The sequence below is a fragment of the Elephas maximus genome, chromosome 15 (assembly GCF_024166365.1).
Source record: "Elephas maximus indicus isolate mEleMax1 chromosome 15, mEleMax1 primary haplotype, whole genome shotgun sequence".
NCBI classification, from domain to species: Eukaryota; Metazoa; Chordata; class Mammalia; order Proboscidea; family Elephantidae; genus Elephas; species Elephas maximus.
This window is the reverse complement of record NC_064833.1, coordinates 86,243,857-86,262,271: the sequence shown is the minus strand read 5'-3', so window position 1 is coordinate 86,262,271 and position 18,415 is coordinate 86,243,857. Positions and strand designations below refer to the sequence as shown.

Below are 18,415 nucleotides of genomic sequence, written 5' to 3'. Positions count from 1 at the left end.
ATACTAAAGGGAGTTCTCTGGTTACAAAATCAGTAATATCAGGTACCTACCCAAGACGGCAGTGGGGTTTTGGGGTTTACCCAAGACTAGAACACTGGGTAGAGCAATCAGAAGTCAATACAGACAGAGAAATCACAAAAATAAATCAAGATTAAAAAATGCTCAAAACAGGGAAACAGCGATGTTATTATGTAAAAGAAAACAACACAGCCATAGATCTTTCATATGGAGAGGAAGACAAAGCAATACAATGAAATAAAATTTAGGTTTAAATTTAGAAAAATACGGGTAAATAATAAGGTAGCCACGATGGAGACAAACTATCCTAATAAAAAAATACAAGAAAAAAATAGAGACTCAGCAGAAACAAAATCAACAACAAATATGATAAAAGGACAATATATAATGATAATCTACTCAGTACATAAAATTAAGTGGGGAAAAAGAAACTGTCAACAACACACAAAAAAAAGATATCAAAATGATTGCACTAAATACATAAAAAAAAAAAAATACATACCTATCCATAATTACGCTGAATGTAAGTGGACTAAATGCACCAATACAGAGACAGAGAGTGACAGAATGGATTAAAAAATATGATCAGTCTATATGCGGCCCACAAGAGACACACTTAACCTTAAGAGACACAAACAAACTAAAACTCAAAGGGTGGAAAAAAATATATCGAGCAAACAACAAAAAAAAAGAGCAGGAGTGGCAATATTAATCTCTGACAAAATAGACTCTGAAGATAAATCCATCATAAAGGATAAGGAAGGACACCATATAAAGATTAAAGGGGCAATATACCAAGAGGATATAACCATATTAAATATTTATGCACCCAATGACAGGACTGCAAGATACATAAAACAAACTCTATCAAGCAATGAAAAGTGAGATAGACAGCTCTACGATAATAGTAGGAGACATCAACACACCACTTTTGGCGAAGGACAGGACATCCAGAAAGAAGCTCAATAAAGAAATGGAAGACCTCAAGTTCCCATAAAAAGACCAGACTTAATGGTCTGACTGAGACTAGAAGGACCCCAGAGGTCATGGTCCCCAGACCTTCTGTTAGCCAAAGACAGGAACCATTCCCACAGCCAACTCTTCAGACGTGGATTGGACTGGACTGTGGGACAGAAAATGATAATGGTGAAGAATGAGCTTCATGGATCAAGTAGACACATAAGACCATGTTGGCATCTCCTGTCTGGAGGGGAGTTGAGAGGGCAGAGGGGGCCAGAAGTTGACCGAATGGACTTGAAGATGGAGAGTGGAGGGAAGGAGTACACTGTCCAACTGGGGGGAGAGCAATTAGGAGTATATAGCAAGGTGTATATAAATTTTTGTATGAGAGACTGACTTGATTTGTAAACTTTCATTTAAAGCACAATAAAAGTTAATTTAAAAAAAAAGAGTTCAGCCTTGGAAAGCCTATGGGGCAGTTCTACTCTGTTGGTTTTGGTAAGTGAAGCCTTACAAACACGTCAGTGTGAGGTACACAGAAAGATGAGAGAGTATACCCACCTGCAGTGTATCATCGACCATAGTTAGAATGTACTGGACTGTCTGTTCTTTGGAGATATGAGTCATCAGATTTATAAATGTTTTAGCACACTAGAAAAAGATAAAATTAATGTTAATTATTGTTTCCAATCACAAACATTTTAATGGAGTTTCAGCGGAACATTATTTCTCTTCCAAAAATTAGTAAAATGCTACTAAGAGATTTCAATTGTAGAAAATGTATACCTTTTCAAAGTATGTACCTTTCACGAATACTGCTGTGATGATGTGTGGAAGGACCACATTCTGACTTGCATCCAAATTTTTATATAGAATGATAAATTTCAAAATGTTTGCAATTTTTACATAGACATACCTTCCGACTATCAATTCTTGATTACACATGATAACATAAAGATTCAATTACGCAGACAATCAAAAATTATAACTGGTCCTGAATTGTTTTTTACTTTTATCTTTTACACTTGCTGGGAACAGAATACTAGAGCAAAAAGAGTACAGGGGATTGAAATCAAAAGACTTTGTTTTGTTTCCCTTTTACAAATTACCAACTATGTGACGATCTCTCTAGAATTCTGTAAAAACTAGAGCCAATGATATGTTTCCTATCATCTTTCTCAGGACTGTAATAAGAATAAGACTGAGTTGTATATGGGTTCCTTCAGCCAAACAAGTGCCCTATATCAGGAAATATGACGGACCATGGAAATGCATCTTATTCGGGTCATGTTCTAAAGTCAGCATACAAACTATACAGTGTATAATCAAAATTATCCTTTATAATTCTTTAAATCACCCATAAAAACATGGTTCTATGCGTCTGACACCATTCACCAATAGGTTTGATGTCATACTTTAGGAAACCTTCCAAACCCTGAGGACATACAAATCTAAGTACATTTCATTCAGTATTCATTCATTCAATAAATCCTCAATACATAAACAGCATGTAAGAAGGCCATGCTATAGAAAAACGTATACCTTGTCAAATCACACTCATTCCAGAGCTTATGCTATACCTATGAGCCATATCTTCTGTAAACATCCACTTATCACACTGAATATTGGAATTGAAAACGTTACAAAATTAACACCTATAACAACATTCAGATCACTAAAAAAGAAATCAACAATAAACTTTTCAATTTTTTAAAAATCAAAACATTGAAGTGGTAAACAATCAGCCTCTTGTAGCAAAAAAATATAAATTGCTTTTGGTAAATCTGTCACAACTCTTCTTTTCAGACACACTACCTAAGTGGTGCAAATGGTTAATATGCTTGGCTGCTAACTAAAAGGCTGAAGGTTCATGTCCACTCAGAGGCACACCAGAAGAAAGGCCTGGCAATCTACTTCCAAAAAAGCATCCCCTGAAAACCCTATGGACCATAGTTCTACTCTGACACATATAGAGTCAGCTCAATGGCAAGTGGTTTCTGGCATTCTGTTTGGATGAAACCACACACTTACATCGTGGAAACCACCCCATAAAGACCTCTCACAGCGGACACTGTAATTAAGAAATAACTGTTGTAACTCCATCAAGACCAAGTCTCATCTCATCCTCTCTGCTCCCCCAGTGCTCACCATGCACGTGGTAGGACTCATGATGGATCTGCTGAAGGAACACCGATGACAAGTCCTCCAGCACACAAGCACCAAAGGCTGACACCAAAGGCAGACATCACAAAGGGATGAGTAACAGATTTGACTGCACAATTTAAACATCGATATGGCAAAGGGCCCCCTAAACTAAGTGAAAAATTTAACAAACAAGGTGGAGAGACAGGGCATACCCAGAGCTGGTCTACTTAACACACAGAGGAATTTGAAAATCAGTAAGAATAGTACAAACACTGCTGCAGAAGAAAAGATAAAGAGTATATATCAGCAATCACTAGGGATACTCAAGTGACCAAAAAACATTTTAAAATGTGCAATACTATTCCATTAAGATACTATTTTTCACCTATCAAAATGGCCAACATAAAAAACTACATGGTAAGACCCAGTTTTGGTGATGGAACCGGAAAAGAGCACTCCCATGTATTGATGGCAGCCACTGTAAATCAGTACAATCTATTGAAAGGACATTTTCATTAACAGACATCAAAACCCTTGTCAATTTTCAAATAGTTTGAAATAAATTTACATCTCTAAAATTTATTAAGAGGAAATAATTAAGAATGTTCATCTCTGAACTGCTCATAAGAAAGAAAAAAAAAATGGAAATAGCCAAGATAATCACAAGTAGGGAACCAGTTTAGAATAGTATGGTTCATCCATTAAAGGGAACCCTACACAACTATTTCAAAAAGCCACAGAAATACCTTTACAGGCATGGGGAAGGGGTGATGAAGTTAAGCAAAAAGAACAAAACCACGTGGAATACCACATTTTTTGTAAAAAGTTCATGTTTGTATTAATAAATGTGTAGACTGCATATGTACAGAAAAATACCTAGTGTAGTACAGACTAAAATGTTAACATATTATCTTGAATTGAGGAAAATCAGATACAATAATCCTTATTTTCTTCTTTCTGATGTTTCTTCTAACCTATTGAATTAGACACTTCAAACATTGGTAGTGAGAACACAAAGAGCAACTCTAAAAATTTCCTATACTTTGAAATTTTCCTTCTAGGAATCTATTCTAAGATATTCAGAAATGCAGAAAAGGCTGGAAGGATAAACATATTCAAAATAATATCTTTTCCAAAATAACAATGAAAACTGGAAACCACTTAAATGTCTTCCAATAAAAGGATTTTTAGTTAAATTATGGTACACAGCTATAATGGAGTATGACATAGTGATTAAAATTTGTTTTTCTAGAAGTTTTAATAACAAGGGGAAGTGTTCATGATATAATGTTTGTATCAATTACCTGGCTGCCTTCAGCTTGAAGCATGTCTTGCTTCTCTTCAGGACTTCGTTTCATTTCAAATCTTTGAATAAATTCGCAATCTTCAGCAGAAATCATCTGCCCCCTAGAAAATAAGAAGGAGTTGTTTTTGTTCAATAAAAGTTGAATAGCCACTGTGAGGAAACGATACAGGAATTCTCAGCCTTTCTCCTCTTTCCTAGGTAGTAAGACATGAGGCTTAATGCATGGGCCTTGGGGCAGAAAGCCCAGCTCCGCCACAGACGGACTGACTGACTGACTGACTGACTGACCTCTCTGGAACCTGAGTTAACTTGCCTGCAAAAAGGGAATAACCACCATATTGTCTCTAAGGGGCTGTACTGGGGCTGAAATTAAATAATTCACAGTGTCTGGGTCATAGTAAGCACTCAATAAAATGTCATCTCTTAGCCTTATCCAAAGTCTCACCATCACGTCCACTCCCAAACCAATGAATTTGGCCATGTAATTCATCAAGACCCAAAGCCACTTTACGTGAACTTCCACAATCATTTTCTCCAGCATATCCTTCCCCACCAGATTCAGAAAAAGGTGAGCCTCCTCCTCCTCCTCTCAAAAAAAACAGCCCCTTCATCCTGATCCACTGTCCTCCCTACAGCCCTCCTACACTCTTGTTTTCCTCCCACCTCTTCCAAGGCCCCTTCCCTGGCTCTTTTCTCTTCAAGGCTTCTCCTCACGGCTCACTCCTTGAGATCTTGCCTTTCTTTTCCAAACTCTTTCCTCAATGAGATTCAAATCAATAGAGTCCCATCTTCCCTCTCTCCCAAACCACCTCTTACCATCTTCTCCCTCCACTCAGAAGTCACCATTTTCACAAATTCTGCACCACCAAGACTGAACTTGTCACCTTCCTCTTCCACAACCAGCTCTGCTTCCTAAAATGTCTGTTCATCAGTGGCTCTGACACATCCCCCAGCAAGCCCCCGTTCCTATGGCCTAAGCCCAGGCCCTCCCTTCTTCAAAGATGTGTTGGCAGAACCACTTTGTGGGTCTCTGTAAGATACTGGGCATTCGGGATTCACATCGACTCTTTCAGACCCTCAGTACGTGAGAAATGCACAGAATCCAAGCCACTCAGAGGGGGAGTTCCCACTTCAGTCATAAAACTTTGGCAAAAATCACTGACCCCTCCAACCACTACCTTCCACATCAGTAAAATGGCAATTATACTACCTATGCTATTCCACTGAGTGGTTACGCAGATCAAATAAGAAAATATAAGGAAAAGCACCTGATATACATAAGCATTTAGTAAAGGCAAGTTTAAATTAAAAAACGTTTTGCAATGTGCTTTGTCATTCAAATAACATCAATATTTTTTTAACTCAGTCATTTTAAAATCTGCACCCCTCCCCGAGTATCTTGAGGGACTAGTGTTCCAGCAAACTAATCCGTGAAACACCGAATACGAAGCAGGTTTCCCAAGATGCACAATTGGAGAAACGCTGTTCTTTCTCAGAGCTGTCTCCGGGCAGGTTCCCAGGACGTAAGCTGAGATGAGGGTTCATGTGCAAGGATTTAGTGAGGATGAGCCCCCAGCAGAGGTCAGGGATGGAGGAGAGCGAGCAGGATGAGAATGTGAAGAAACCAAGCCAGGGTTTCAGGTGGAGTCCTACAGGGGACAGTCTTCACCTGGCCCCACAGGAGACCCTGGGGATGTAAGTGACGTTCGGAATTGTCCTCTCCCCACGACAAGGGAGCTGACCCTTCATGCTGCCCTGCCACTCCCACCCACAACCAACCCTCTTCCAAAGAAGCTCTTAATTTGTATGTATCCAAAATCCATCAAGGTTTTACTTTATGCCATTTGGGTTTTGTATATACTACCACCATACACTACTCTCTTTCATATACTTTGAATTTGCTTCGGAGCTTTGTAATCCACTGTTCTATCTTTTTTTTTATATCGCTTCTACACTGTTCTAAATACTTTAACGTAAGCTCTTTTTTAAAAAATACAGTTTTCTCAACTATTCTCATGCATTCTTTTTTCCAAAGATGTCTTCATTATCAATCCAAAGGACAGTTTCCAGGGCTCATCTTCCTAGATCTGGGCCAGGTGACGGTGTGACCACTTCTTGACATGCTGTTCCTTCCCTTCCCAGACCTTCGCCTCCTCTCAGGCCACCCCTCTGCAGTCTCTCACTGACTCCTCCTCTTTTAACCCTCTACCTGGGTTCTGCGTGAGGCTCTCCCCGAGGGCTCCCAACTACCCCTGGGCATCAACTACCCTCTGCATTGGTATCTTATAATTTTGCGGCTCTTTTTTTTTCCTTTTAAATAATTGTTGAGCTTTTTATTTGGCCAGCCACCCCTTCTCAAGTCTGACTTCCTTGCACTTGTTGCAAGAAAACTTTTCTTTTTTGAGTTCTTTTCACTTGGGAGTCTTCTCTGACAGTCCCATAATGTAGCAGCCAAGGGACTGACTGTTCTCTAACAATCTGCAACTCATCAGGCACCAGTCCTAGCAATTGTTCCACCTAATGCCGGTCTCCTCTCCACTTCACAGCCTTCAGGGAGGCTCAGGATGTGTCGTCTCAGGCCTGTAACAACAGTCCACCAACAGGATCCCAGCTTCCCAATCAACCTTCCTGCAAATCACCTTCTTACCCACTACCAGACAGCTTTCTCACACACACATCTGATCATATTTTTCCTTTCACATCAGACAGACTATGGATTTCGATGGCAGTTCCACCTAGCACCTAGTCAGGGGCTTTCAATAAAAATCTTTTCAATGAGTCAACTAATTAAAACCTGTATGAGCATGTATTTGTTATTCATCTATCTGAACAGCTACCTATTCCTCTTTAAAACGAGAAAAACCTATAGCATAGTATTGCCATGAAAGTAATGTAAAATAGCATGTTACTTATCAAGTCAACATCCAACCTCTTTAGCACAGCTTATAAGGTCCTTCATTATCTAGCCAGTCCGTCTTCCTTTTCCAAACACTCATCTCCACCACATCCCAACAACTACCCTACTCATTCATGATTTAATCAGCTAACAGTAACTGGCAGTCTATGTGTACCAGACATCTTTAAGAACAAAAGATGCAGCAATGAATTAGGCCTCCCTTGTTGAGCTTGGAGCCCTGGTGGCGCAGGGGTTAAGAGCTCGGCTGCCAACCAGAAGGTTAGCAGTTTGAATCCATCAGCCATTCCGTGGAAACCCTATACGGCAGTTCTACTCTGTCCTATAGGGTCATTATGAGGTCAGAAGCAACTTGAAGGCAATGTTTTTTGTTTTTTGGGTTTCTTTTTTTTTTTTTTGGTTGAGCTTGCATTCCAGTGGAGCAAATAGAAAATACATTCATACAAAAATAATTTTTTGTAAATACACACACACATATACCATTATAATGTTGGGAATGGTAATGTTATGAAAAAAAAACTGAAACTAAGCAAGGGGTTAGAAAGTGACAGGAGCAATGGACGAAAGGTAATATCTTGGTTGCAGTAATCAGAGAAAGCATTTCTGGGGCCACCTGTCCAGAAACCTAAAGGAAGGGAGTTAATGAACCAAGCAATGGAGGGAAGAACTTCCAGAGAGACAAAGCACAAATCAAAGGCTGCTGGGGCAGGAGTATGCTTGCCATGTGAGAAAGAGCAAGAAGGTGGGTGTAGTTAGAAGGTTTGGAGCAAGGTGGTGTTATTTGATTTGCATTTTTTTAAATTTATTGTGCTTTAAGTGAAAGTTTACGAATCAAGTCAGTCTCTCACACAAAAACTTATACACACCTTGCTATGTACTCCTAACTGCTCTTTCCCAATGAGACAGCACACTCCTCCTCTCCACCCTGTATTCCCCGTGTCCATTCAACCAGTTCCTGTCCCCCTGCCTTCTCATCTCGCCTCCAGACAGGAGCTGCCCACATAGTCTCACGTATTTACTTGAGCCAAAAAGCTTACTCCTCACCAGTATCACTGGCCTTCTCATCTCGCCTCCAGACAGGAGCTGCCCACATAGTCTCACGTATTTACTTGAGCCAAAAAGCTTACTCCTCACCAGTATCACTTTCTGTCTTATAGTCCAGTCCAATTCCTGTCTGAAGAGTTGGCTTCAGGAATAGTTCCAGTCTTGGGCTAACAGAGGGTCCAGGGACCATGACCTCCAGGGTCCCTCTATTTGCAGTCAGACCATTAAGTCTGGTCTTTTTACAAGAATCTGAGGTCTGCACCCAATGCTCTCCTGCTCCATCAGGGATTCTCTGTTGTGTCCCCTGTCAGGGCAGTCACTGGTGGTGGCCGGGCACAATCCAGTTCTTCTGGTCTCAGGCCAATGCAGTCTCTGGTTTATGTGGCCCTTTCTGTCTCTTGGGCTCATCTTTACCCTACGTCTTTGGTATTCTTCATTCTCCTTTGGTCCAGGTGGGTTGAGACCAATTGATGCATCTAGGATGGCCACTTTGATGTGCGTTTTTTGTTTTTTTTTTTTTTGAATCGTTCTTGCTGCTATGTAAAGAATTGCTCCATGGGGCAACAGTGAAAGCAGATCTTCCTTACTAGAATCAACCATGGGTTTCACAGATTAAGAATTCAGCTCGAAAAGCACTGACTGGCAGGATCAAGTCCAAACTCCTTCCAGTGGCACCCAGGGCCTTCATGAGCACCCCCTGGCTGCCTCTCCAGTCTCACCTCCCACTGCCTGCCTCCAAAACATTCTTCACTCCTTCAATCAGCACACTGCCTTCTGCTTCCCTGCTTTGCTCACACTGTCTATTCCTTGCATATGGCTAAATCCCACTCACCCTTTAAAACTCAGTTTAGGGATCATTCTCTTCAAGAAAACTCCCTGGGGGTAGGATTAGCTATCCTTTTTTTGGTGCAGCCATCATACTGTGACCACCCCGTCTATTATCATAGTTAACATACTCAGTGCTACGTATTGGACCTCCCTACTAGAGCGTGAGTTGCTTTAGGGAAAATGCCTCAAACCTGGCAGGTGCTCAGTACATACTGGATGAGTGATTAAATCAATAGAACAGGATTGTTTTTGTATACCACGTATCCCTCCCATAACAAAATAAACTGCTAAATGTAAAACTTAGATTCCTTAGTTTGATTTTCAAAATATACGTGCAAAGCTAAACTAAATTTCTCTAATAAACCACTGTTATAAATATACCAAAATCAACAGCTAGAAAATGTTAAAACATGGTCACGAATAAATGAAAGCTTACCTTACAAATAAAGAATATTCAAACACCAGCCCACACTAAATATCAATACACACAAGATGAAGAACTTAAATTCAGTGTATAAACTCTGCCAATAGGTGGTGTGACAGTTAAGCGCTCTGCTATTAACTGAAAGATTGGCGGTTTGAACCTACCCAGCCACTTCACAGGAGAAAAGACCTGTCAATGTTCTCAGAAAGATTACAGCCTAAAAAACCATATGGGACTCTACTTTGTCACATGGGGTCACTATGAGTCAAAAACAAACTCGATGGCACCTAACAACAACCAAAATACATACTTTAAATACATTATTTCACAACCGCCCCGCGGGATATGTATCCCCATTTCACATTTATTGAACTGAAGAGAAGTTAAGTGATTTGCCTAAAATCACCAAACCAGTAGATAGAAAAACCAGAATTCAAATGCAGGTCTCCCAACTCAATCATCTCTGCTTTTCACTAGTTGTCTGAAGCACTCTGCTACACCATCCTTCACTATACTGATCACCAGATCTCTGGTTGGTCTGGCAGGCTTTGCCCGTAACCCCATCCTCCCTCCATAGCCCGTGAACATTCCACCTATATTTCCCACTAAAAGGTACAACTTGCCAGGCAGAGAATGTCGAAAGTTACCATGAGCTGCTCTGCTCCCCCACTACACAGCCCCAAGCTGTTTCCACCACTCTGCTGTCTCCCCATGACAGCTAATCATCATGAGGAGCAAGTATTTTCTTCCACATTTATTAGTACTTTTCCAGTATTTCTCTCATAAAAGCGTGACTATGAAGAAGTCCCACGCAGAAGCACATGACTATCTATGATTCACAGTAAGCCAGTACTTACTGGAGGTAGGACTGCCAATTCACTTTGTTGGCACGCACTTCTGCAGCCTTGGCAGCAATAATGTTGGTTGGGACGGCAGCATCCACAGCACCCCGGATATCCATTTTGGTCATCCAAATTTTATGATCTTAAATGTTTTTCAACAGATCTCCAACTTAGATGTAAGGTAAAGGCAGAATACCAGGTTTTATTATTTTTTGCAATGACTATTTACCATTAATATTACCATCACATTTCAAAACTGAAGATTCTTACTTACAGGCAAATGCCAATAAACCTGATTTAAATATTTGAGATACCATCAACTCAAATATTAAATAACCTAAGTCTGAAGGTACTACCTGTATTTCATATCTTGCCCAATTATGCAGCACTGCTCCATAAAACTGTTTTCTACAGGGCTTACTTTTCCAGGAAAGGTTTTTTAATTATTTGCACTAACACTGCTGTAAAACTTCAAAGTGTCTACTTAAGATAATGATATCAGATACCATGCTCAAGTGGAATAAACATACAAATTAAGAAAATAACTTCATACAATTAGGATCAATTTTCCTCTTCTGACAAAGACAGGAACAGCTAAGGCCAAGTACTTTACCAATGTTTATTAAGCATCATTGTGAAGTGATACATAAAAAAAAATACAATAAGCCTGGAGCCTTGGTGGCACAGTGGTTAAGGCCTCGGCTGCTAAGCAAAAAAGGTTATCTTTTGGAACTCACCAGCCACTCCTCGGGAGAAAGATATGGTAGTCTGCTCCTGTAAGGATTACAGCCTTGGAAACCTGAAGAAGCAGTTCTACTCCGTCCTATAGGGTCGCTGTCAGTTGGAATCAACTCAAAGGCAATGGGTCTGATTTTTACGAGCCCTTTCTGAAAACACTGTATTACCTGTTCAAACTAAAATATCTACAGTGGGAAAGTAATTTCTTGGATGAAAGGTTTTCTTTTTTAACCAAAGTTCACAGTATTTTCAAAATCAATTTTGGGGGAAACTTTTGCAACAAATTCCGTTTACAATTTAGGTACACCCAGCAGTGGGAGTCCAGTCTGATAACTGGAACCTTTCACAATAGCTTCTAAGTGATTCTCACTCCTAAACTGGTAGAGAAAAGCCTGCAGCTGATTTTATCACGGCAGAAAACACAGGTCCAGTTCACAAAATTCAGGCTAATGGACATGACCACAATGACACTTAAAAAAAAAAAAAACCTATTGCCATGACGGTGATTCTGACACACATCCACACAGCGACCCCACAGGACAGAGCCGAACAGCCTATTGGGGTTTCCAAGGCTGTCATCTTTACGGAAGCAAACTGCCACATCTTTCTCCCAACAAAGAGGCGGGACCTCTGAGCCTTCAGTTAGCAGCTGAGCGCCTAATCACTGCGCCACCAGGGCTCCTCGACTCTATTCCAGGTTCCCAATGACCTTAGTCAGTTTGGTACTTTAGCTCTACGTCTAAAGATTTGTTGCCTAAACAAGCAAAAGTCCCGAGGACTGGCAGGCTCAAGTAGAAACTGGTTCCTTCCGGGCCAGGCTGGAACTCTGGAACCACGCAGGCTCAGCTCCACCCGTCTCTCCTGGGGAAGGTGACGGTGTCTCAGAATGGTTAGCTCAGTCCCTGAAAAACTCGCCCCTCCAGCTGGCCAAGGTCGTAGCCCAATCCTGGGGAAATACACTTTCCATCCGTCTCTGCTCTCTCCTGCCTCACGTCCTTCCCCTGCGGGGAAGAATCTGCAGTTTCATAAACGTGGCGGAGACCTAGAAGGAAAAAAGTCAGAGGGACCGGGGACGGAGGCGAACCGCGGGGATGCGGGGTACGGGGGGAGGGAAAGCGCTCTAGGGGCACCAGGAACCAAGGAGAAACCGCAGGGGCCCGCTCACCTGGGCCTGTGCCGGAGACCCAACAGCCCGGGCGCAGCCCTAAGTCACAAGTCCTCGGGCCCCTACAACGCACCCAAAGGAGGCGGCGGAGGCGCGGCGGCCGGGGCGTCGCTGCCACAGCCGGGCTGGGGCTCCGAGTCAGAGCCCAGTCGGCGTCTCTTGCCGGTTCCGGAGGCCGGAGCTGCGGAGGGAGACTCAGAAACCGAAAAGTGAAGGCCGACACCAAGGAGACGTTGAGGGCGCAGAAAAGGCAGAGAGAAGCCCGAGCGGCCGCAGAACGACAAGACCGACGGTCACGTGACCAGGGGCACGTGATCGGCAGGGACGACGGACGCCCGGAGCGTCCAAAACAGGCGGAGGAGGGGCGCGCCTTTTCCGCGGCTGTGTGAGCCGAGCTGCGTCGGGAGGCACCCGTGCCCCCAGCCCGCCGAGCACCCCCGCTGGAAGGCAGCGAGCGAGACCAAAACTCATTTAACAGTCATGACTTTGAAAAGTTTGATTTAATCCTTTTAAACAAAAACCCCATTGCTGTCTGGTAGATTCCTACTCATAGTGACCCTCCAGGTTAGAACTGTACCGCAGCGTCTGCAAGGGGCAGCTTGGTGGATAAGAAACTGCCAAGCTTTTCCTTAGCAGCCGAGTTCTTAACCACTGCGCCACCAGGGCACCTATGCTTTTAAATAGACGATTAATTTGGATCTAACAGTTCGATAAAGCAGGCATTCTTATCCTGATTTTAAATACGAAAACGCTGAGTTGTTCCTCAGGGTCACAAGGGTTCTCCTAACCCGGTATGATATTTAAGAGTGTACGTCAGCTTGGATGGGCCATGATCCTTAGTGTTTTGGCAGTTGTAAAATGTGGTGATCACTTTACTGTTGAAATTTGATATGTGCTCACCCCCATGGTGGAATCTGCTGAGTGGTACTGGCAGGGGTGGGGCCTGTGGCAGCTCCAGGCTTCATCTCTCCACCTTCCACTGTTGTCGTTTGCCTTGGAAAGGTTGTTGGCTTGTTCTGGATCCAGGTCTTCAGGGCCTGCCAGCAAGAGTCCTGCTCCCTAACCTACCCACCTTGGGTTTGCCAGCTCCTGCAGCTGAGTGACTCAGGAGAAACATTGCGGCCTTGCCTGCCGACCTTGGGGATTCCTCGACCTTCACAGCCTCTGAGCAGGAGCCCTTCTGTCCGACCTGCTCACCTTGAGTTCACCAGCTTCTGTGGCCCTGTGAATTGGGAAACGACTCTGTCCTGATCCAACAACTGGGGACATTCCAACCCCTACAGTTGCGAGAGCTGTTTCCTTGCTATAAATCGCTATGCATTTATACCTGTTACTGGTTTTGCTTCTCTAGAGAACCCAGCCTAGGACACCTGGGGTTGCCTGTTTACCAGATAATGTATGTCCCATATAATATTTGGGTCATATTTCTACTAAAAAATTATTCGTTTTTTATCTGAAATTCAGTTTTAACTGGGAGTCCTGTATTTATCTGGAAACCCTATCTGGACCCCAAGTTTTCAGATTCACATACCCTCTTTCTCTTAGGCTAATAATGAATAAGGCTACACTGCAACTAGAAATTATGTATCACTAGCATGTTTTTGTTAAAAAGTGCTGGAAGAGATTTTTAAATAATACATTTCTATTAAAAATGTTAAACTTAGGTAAAGTTTTTAAACCTTGAAAGCCAATATTATGTATTGATTATGAATAAACACAACAAAAACAAATGTTATATCCACTTGTTATTGCTGTTTGTAACAAGTTAGTGGTTTGAAGCAAAGTAAATTTTTTATCTTAGAATTTTGTGGGTCAGAACTGACATGGACATCAATGGGCCAATATCTGGGTGTTGACAGGACTGTGTTCCCTTCTGGAGGTTCTAGCATAGAATCAGTTTCTTGACTTTTCCAGGTTTTAGAGACTGTGGACATGCCTTGGTTCATGGCCCCTTCCTACATCTTCAAAGTCAGCAACATCACATCTCTGCAACCCTTCTTCCATAGTCATCTTTTCTTTCTCTTTAGCGAGCACATACGCACACATACACATAACTAGGAAAGGTTCTCCAATTTTATGGGTTTGTGTGATCACATTGGGCCCCTCTGGATAATAGAAAGCAACTTCCCCATCTCAAGGCCCTTAACCTTAACCGCGTCTGCAACGTTAGTTCCATTTTGCCACGTAAGGTAACATAGTCACAGGTTTTAGAGTTTAGTTCGTGAACATCTCGCGGGGAATGTTATTCTACCTATTGCAAATATGGAGGAAGATACACACTAAATAAGTGGTTGCGTAAACTTAATGGTCTGACTGTGACTAGAGGAATCCCGGCAGGCATGGTCCCCAAACCTTCTGTTGGCCCAGGACAGGAACCATTCCCGAAGACAACTCATCAGACATGAAAGGGACTGGACAGTGGGTAGGAGAGAGATGCTGAAGAAGAGTGAGCTAATTATATCAGGTGGACACTTAAGACTGTGTTGGCATCTCCTGTCTGGAGGAGGGATGGGAGGATAGAGAGAGTTGGAAGCTGGCAAAACTGTCATGAAAGGAGAGACTGGAAGGGCTGACTCATTAGGGGGAGAGCAAGTGGGAGTAAGGAGTAAGATGTATATAAGCTTATATGTGACAGACTGACTTGATTTGTAAATGTTCACTTGAAGCTCAATAAAAGTTAATAAAAAAAAGTACAATAAAAAAATGGGGGGAAAAAACTGCTTTTGGGTTCTCTTTTTATGGTCCTCTCAAAACCTGCCAGAAGTATCAAATCACCATCTAAGATACGTCTACTAGTCCTATCCTGGCGGGAGCAAAGGAGAATGAAGAAGACCAAAGACACAAAGGAAAGATTAGCCCAAAGGACTAATGGACCACCGCTACCACAACCTTTACCAGACTGACCCCACAACAGCTAGAGGGTGCCCAGTTACCACCACTGACTGCTCTGACCGGGATCACACTAGAAGGTCCCAGACAGAGTTGGAGAAAAATGCAGAACAAAGTTCTAACTCACATTAAAAAAAAAAAAAAAAAAAAAACAGACTTTCTCGTCTGATAGACTGGAGAAACCCCGAGAGTATGGCCCCTGGGGCACTTTTAACTCAGTACTGAAGTCACTCCTGAGGTTCACCCTTCAGCCATAGATTAGACAGGCATATAGGGCCAACAATAACACATGAGGGATGTGCTTCGTAGTCCAACCATGTATATGAGACTAATGGGCCTTTCAGTTCAAAAGCAAAGCTGAGAAGGCAGGAAGGGACAGGAAAACTGAACAAATGAAAACAGACAACACGGGGTGAAGAAGGAGAGAGTGTTGACACATCTCAAGGTTGACAACCAATGTCACAAAACAATTGCATATTAGCTGTTTAATGCAAAGCAATTTGCTCTGTAACCTTTGACCTAAATCAAAATTTTAAAAAAAAGTATCAAAAAATAAATAAAAGAACTATGGCAAATATGGCAAAATGTTAGCCTTTTTAAATCTTTGAGTAGCAGATTACATAAATATTCATTATATTGTCTGCTTTGTTTATTTAAAATTTTTCTTTAAAAAAATTGATTATGAAGGGAAAGACAACACTCAATACATGGAAGGTCAGCTCAATTGGACTGGACCAAAAGCAAAGAAGTTTCCGGGATAAAATGAATGCTTCAAAGCTCAGCGGAGCAAGCGCGGGGGTCTGGGGAACATGGTTTGCGGGGACTTCTAAGTCAATTGGCAAAATAATTCTATTATGAAATCATTCTGCATCCCACTTTGAAATGTGGCGTCTGGGGTCTTAAATGCTAACAAGCAGCCATCTAAGATGCAGCAATTGGTCTCAACCCACCTGGAGCAAAGGAAAATGAAGAACACCAAGCCCACATGACAACTAAGAGCCCAAGAGACAGAAAGGGCCACATGAACAAGAGACCTACATCATCCTGAGACCAGAAGAACTAGTTGGTGCCCGGCCACAATCGATGACTGCCCTGACAGGGAGCTCAGCAGAGGACCCCTGAGGGAGCAGGAGAGCAGTGGGATGCAGACCCCAAATTCTCATAAGAAGACCAAACTTAATGGTCTGACTGAGACTGGAGGAATCCCGGCGGCCATGCTCTCCAGACCTTCTGTTGACACAGGACAGGAACCATCCCTGAAGACAACTCATCAGACATGAAAGGGACTGGTCAGCGGGTGGGAGAGAGACGCTGATGAAGAGTGAGCTAATTATATCAGGTGTACACTTGAGATTGTGTTGGCAACTCTTGTCTGGAGGGGGGATGGGAGGATAGAGAGAGAGGGAAGCCGGCAAAATTGTCAAGAAAGGAGAGACTGAAAGGGCTGACTCAAGACGGGGAGAGTAAGTGGGAGTAGGGAGTGAGATGTATGTAAACTTATATGTGACAGACTGATTGGATTTGTAAACGTTCACTTGAAGCTTAATAAAAGTTATTATAAAAAAAAAAAAATTGATTATGAGTTCAGTCCATTTGTAAGTTAAACTCTAGCCTAAATAAATGAAGAACTTGTTTACCATGAAAATAGTGAAATTAGAATAAAAAAATGTGGCAGGTAACTACACTCTATAACAGCTTAATAAAATAACTCACTGGTAACAAACCTGTAGGTCATGAAACTGTTCCCGTTAACTAAAATATTGTAAACTTGATACATGTTTCAGAGGTCTGGGAGTGGGAAGGTACCACACGTCCAAAGGCATTTGAAACTGTGTGGGATGCTTGGCTTTACTGCAATGCCTAGGGGAGATGCTGGTAGCATTTGGTGTCCAGGGACCAGGGATGATACGTGTTAGGTAGGGACACCAACACACTACCACACTCAAGTCACTTGCACCCTGAAATATCAGACGTGCTCCTGTGGAGAAAGTGGGTGGATGGCAGTCTCTATGACTGATCTCATCTTCCAGATACAAAGGTGGATTCCAGGCTGTGCCAAGGACGTAGCTTTACTCTTGCAGGTACAGTCTTGTGCACATCTGATGCAAAGGTAGGCATTGCCAGAAAGGATAACATAATATCTCTCAAAGTGTTAAATGTGCACATTCCATACTGTTTTAGTTATCTAGTGCTGCTATAACAGAAATACCACAAGTGGATGGCTTTAACAAAGAGAAATTTCTTCTCTCACAGTTAAGGAGGCTAGAAGTCTGAATTCAGGGTGCCAGCTCCAGGGGAAGGCTTTCTTTCTCTGTTGGCTGTGGGGGAAGGTCCTTGTCATCAGTCTTTCCCAGTCAAGGAGCTTCTCAGCACAGGGACCTTGGTACACGCTATTCCCCTGGCTCTTGCTTCTTAGTGGTATGAGGTTCCCACATCTCTCTGCTCCTTTTTTCTTTTACACCTCAAAAGAGATTGCCTTAAAACACAACCTAATCTTCTAGATTGAGTCGTGCCTCATTAACATAACTACCCCTAATCCCACCTCATTAACATCATAATGGTAGGATTTACAACACATAGGAAAATCACATCAGATGACAGAATGATGGATAATCACACAATACCAGGAATCACGGACAGCCAAGTTGGCACACGTTTTTGGGGGACACAATTCAATCCATGACAATAATCAACTATCAAACGTCCAGGAATCTCTCCAGGTGTTAAATGTCCACACTCAGTAACCAACTATTAAACTTCCAGGAGAGAGATTAGCATGAGTGTACAAAGAAAAATGTACAAAGATTTTCAGTTCAATATTTTTATAATAGCAAAATAGAAAACAATCCAAATTTAGTCCATTAATAGAGGAATGGAAAAATTATGCTTTTTTTTATTATTGTACTTTAGATGAAGGTTTACAGAACAAAGTATCTTCTCATTAAACAATTAGTACACATATTGTTTTGTGAAATTGGTTACCAACCCTACGACATGTCAACACTCTTCCCTTCTCAACCTTGGGTTCCCTATTATCAACTTGCCTGACCACTCCTGCCTTTTAGCCTTCTCCCTGGGCTGGTGTGCCCCTTTAGTCTTGTTTTGTTTTGTAGGCCTGTCTAATCTTTGGCTGAAGGGTGAA

At 42.1% G+C, this 18,415-nt stretch overlaps 1 protein-coding gene across 2 annotated transcripts in view; it reads right to left on the bottom strand.

Annotated features, from left to right (window-relative positions):
- The window catches only part of ATP6V1H (ATPase H+ transporting V1 subunit H), a 132,092-nt gene extending 119,397 nt beyond the window's left edge, over positions 1-12,695 (bottom strand). Inside the window, exons 1-4 of one of the 2 annotated variants that reach the window (XM_049853514.1) lie at positions 12,385-12,695; positions 10,497-10,650; positions 4,428-4,530; positions 1,540-1,629 (exon numbers count right to left, since the gene is read on the bottom strand). In XM_049853514.1, the coding sequence (XP_049709471.1) occupies positions 1,540-1,629; positions 4,428-4,530; positions 10,497-10,609 (306 nt within the window). In that variant the 5' untranslated portion in view covers positions 10,610-10,650; positions 12,385-12,695. The remainder of the gene's footprint in view (positions 1-1,539; positions 1,630-4,427; positions 4,531-10,496; positions 10,651-12,384) is intronic. The other variant, XM_049853513.1, reaches the window with a different exon arrangement.
- Between the last annotated feature and the right edge of the window lie 5,720 nt (positions 12,696-18,415).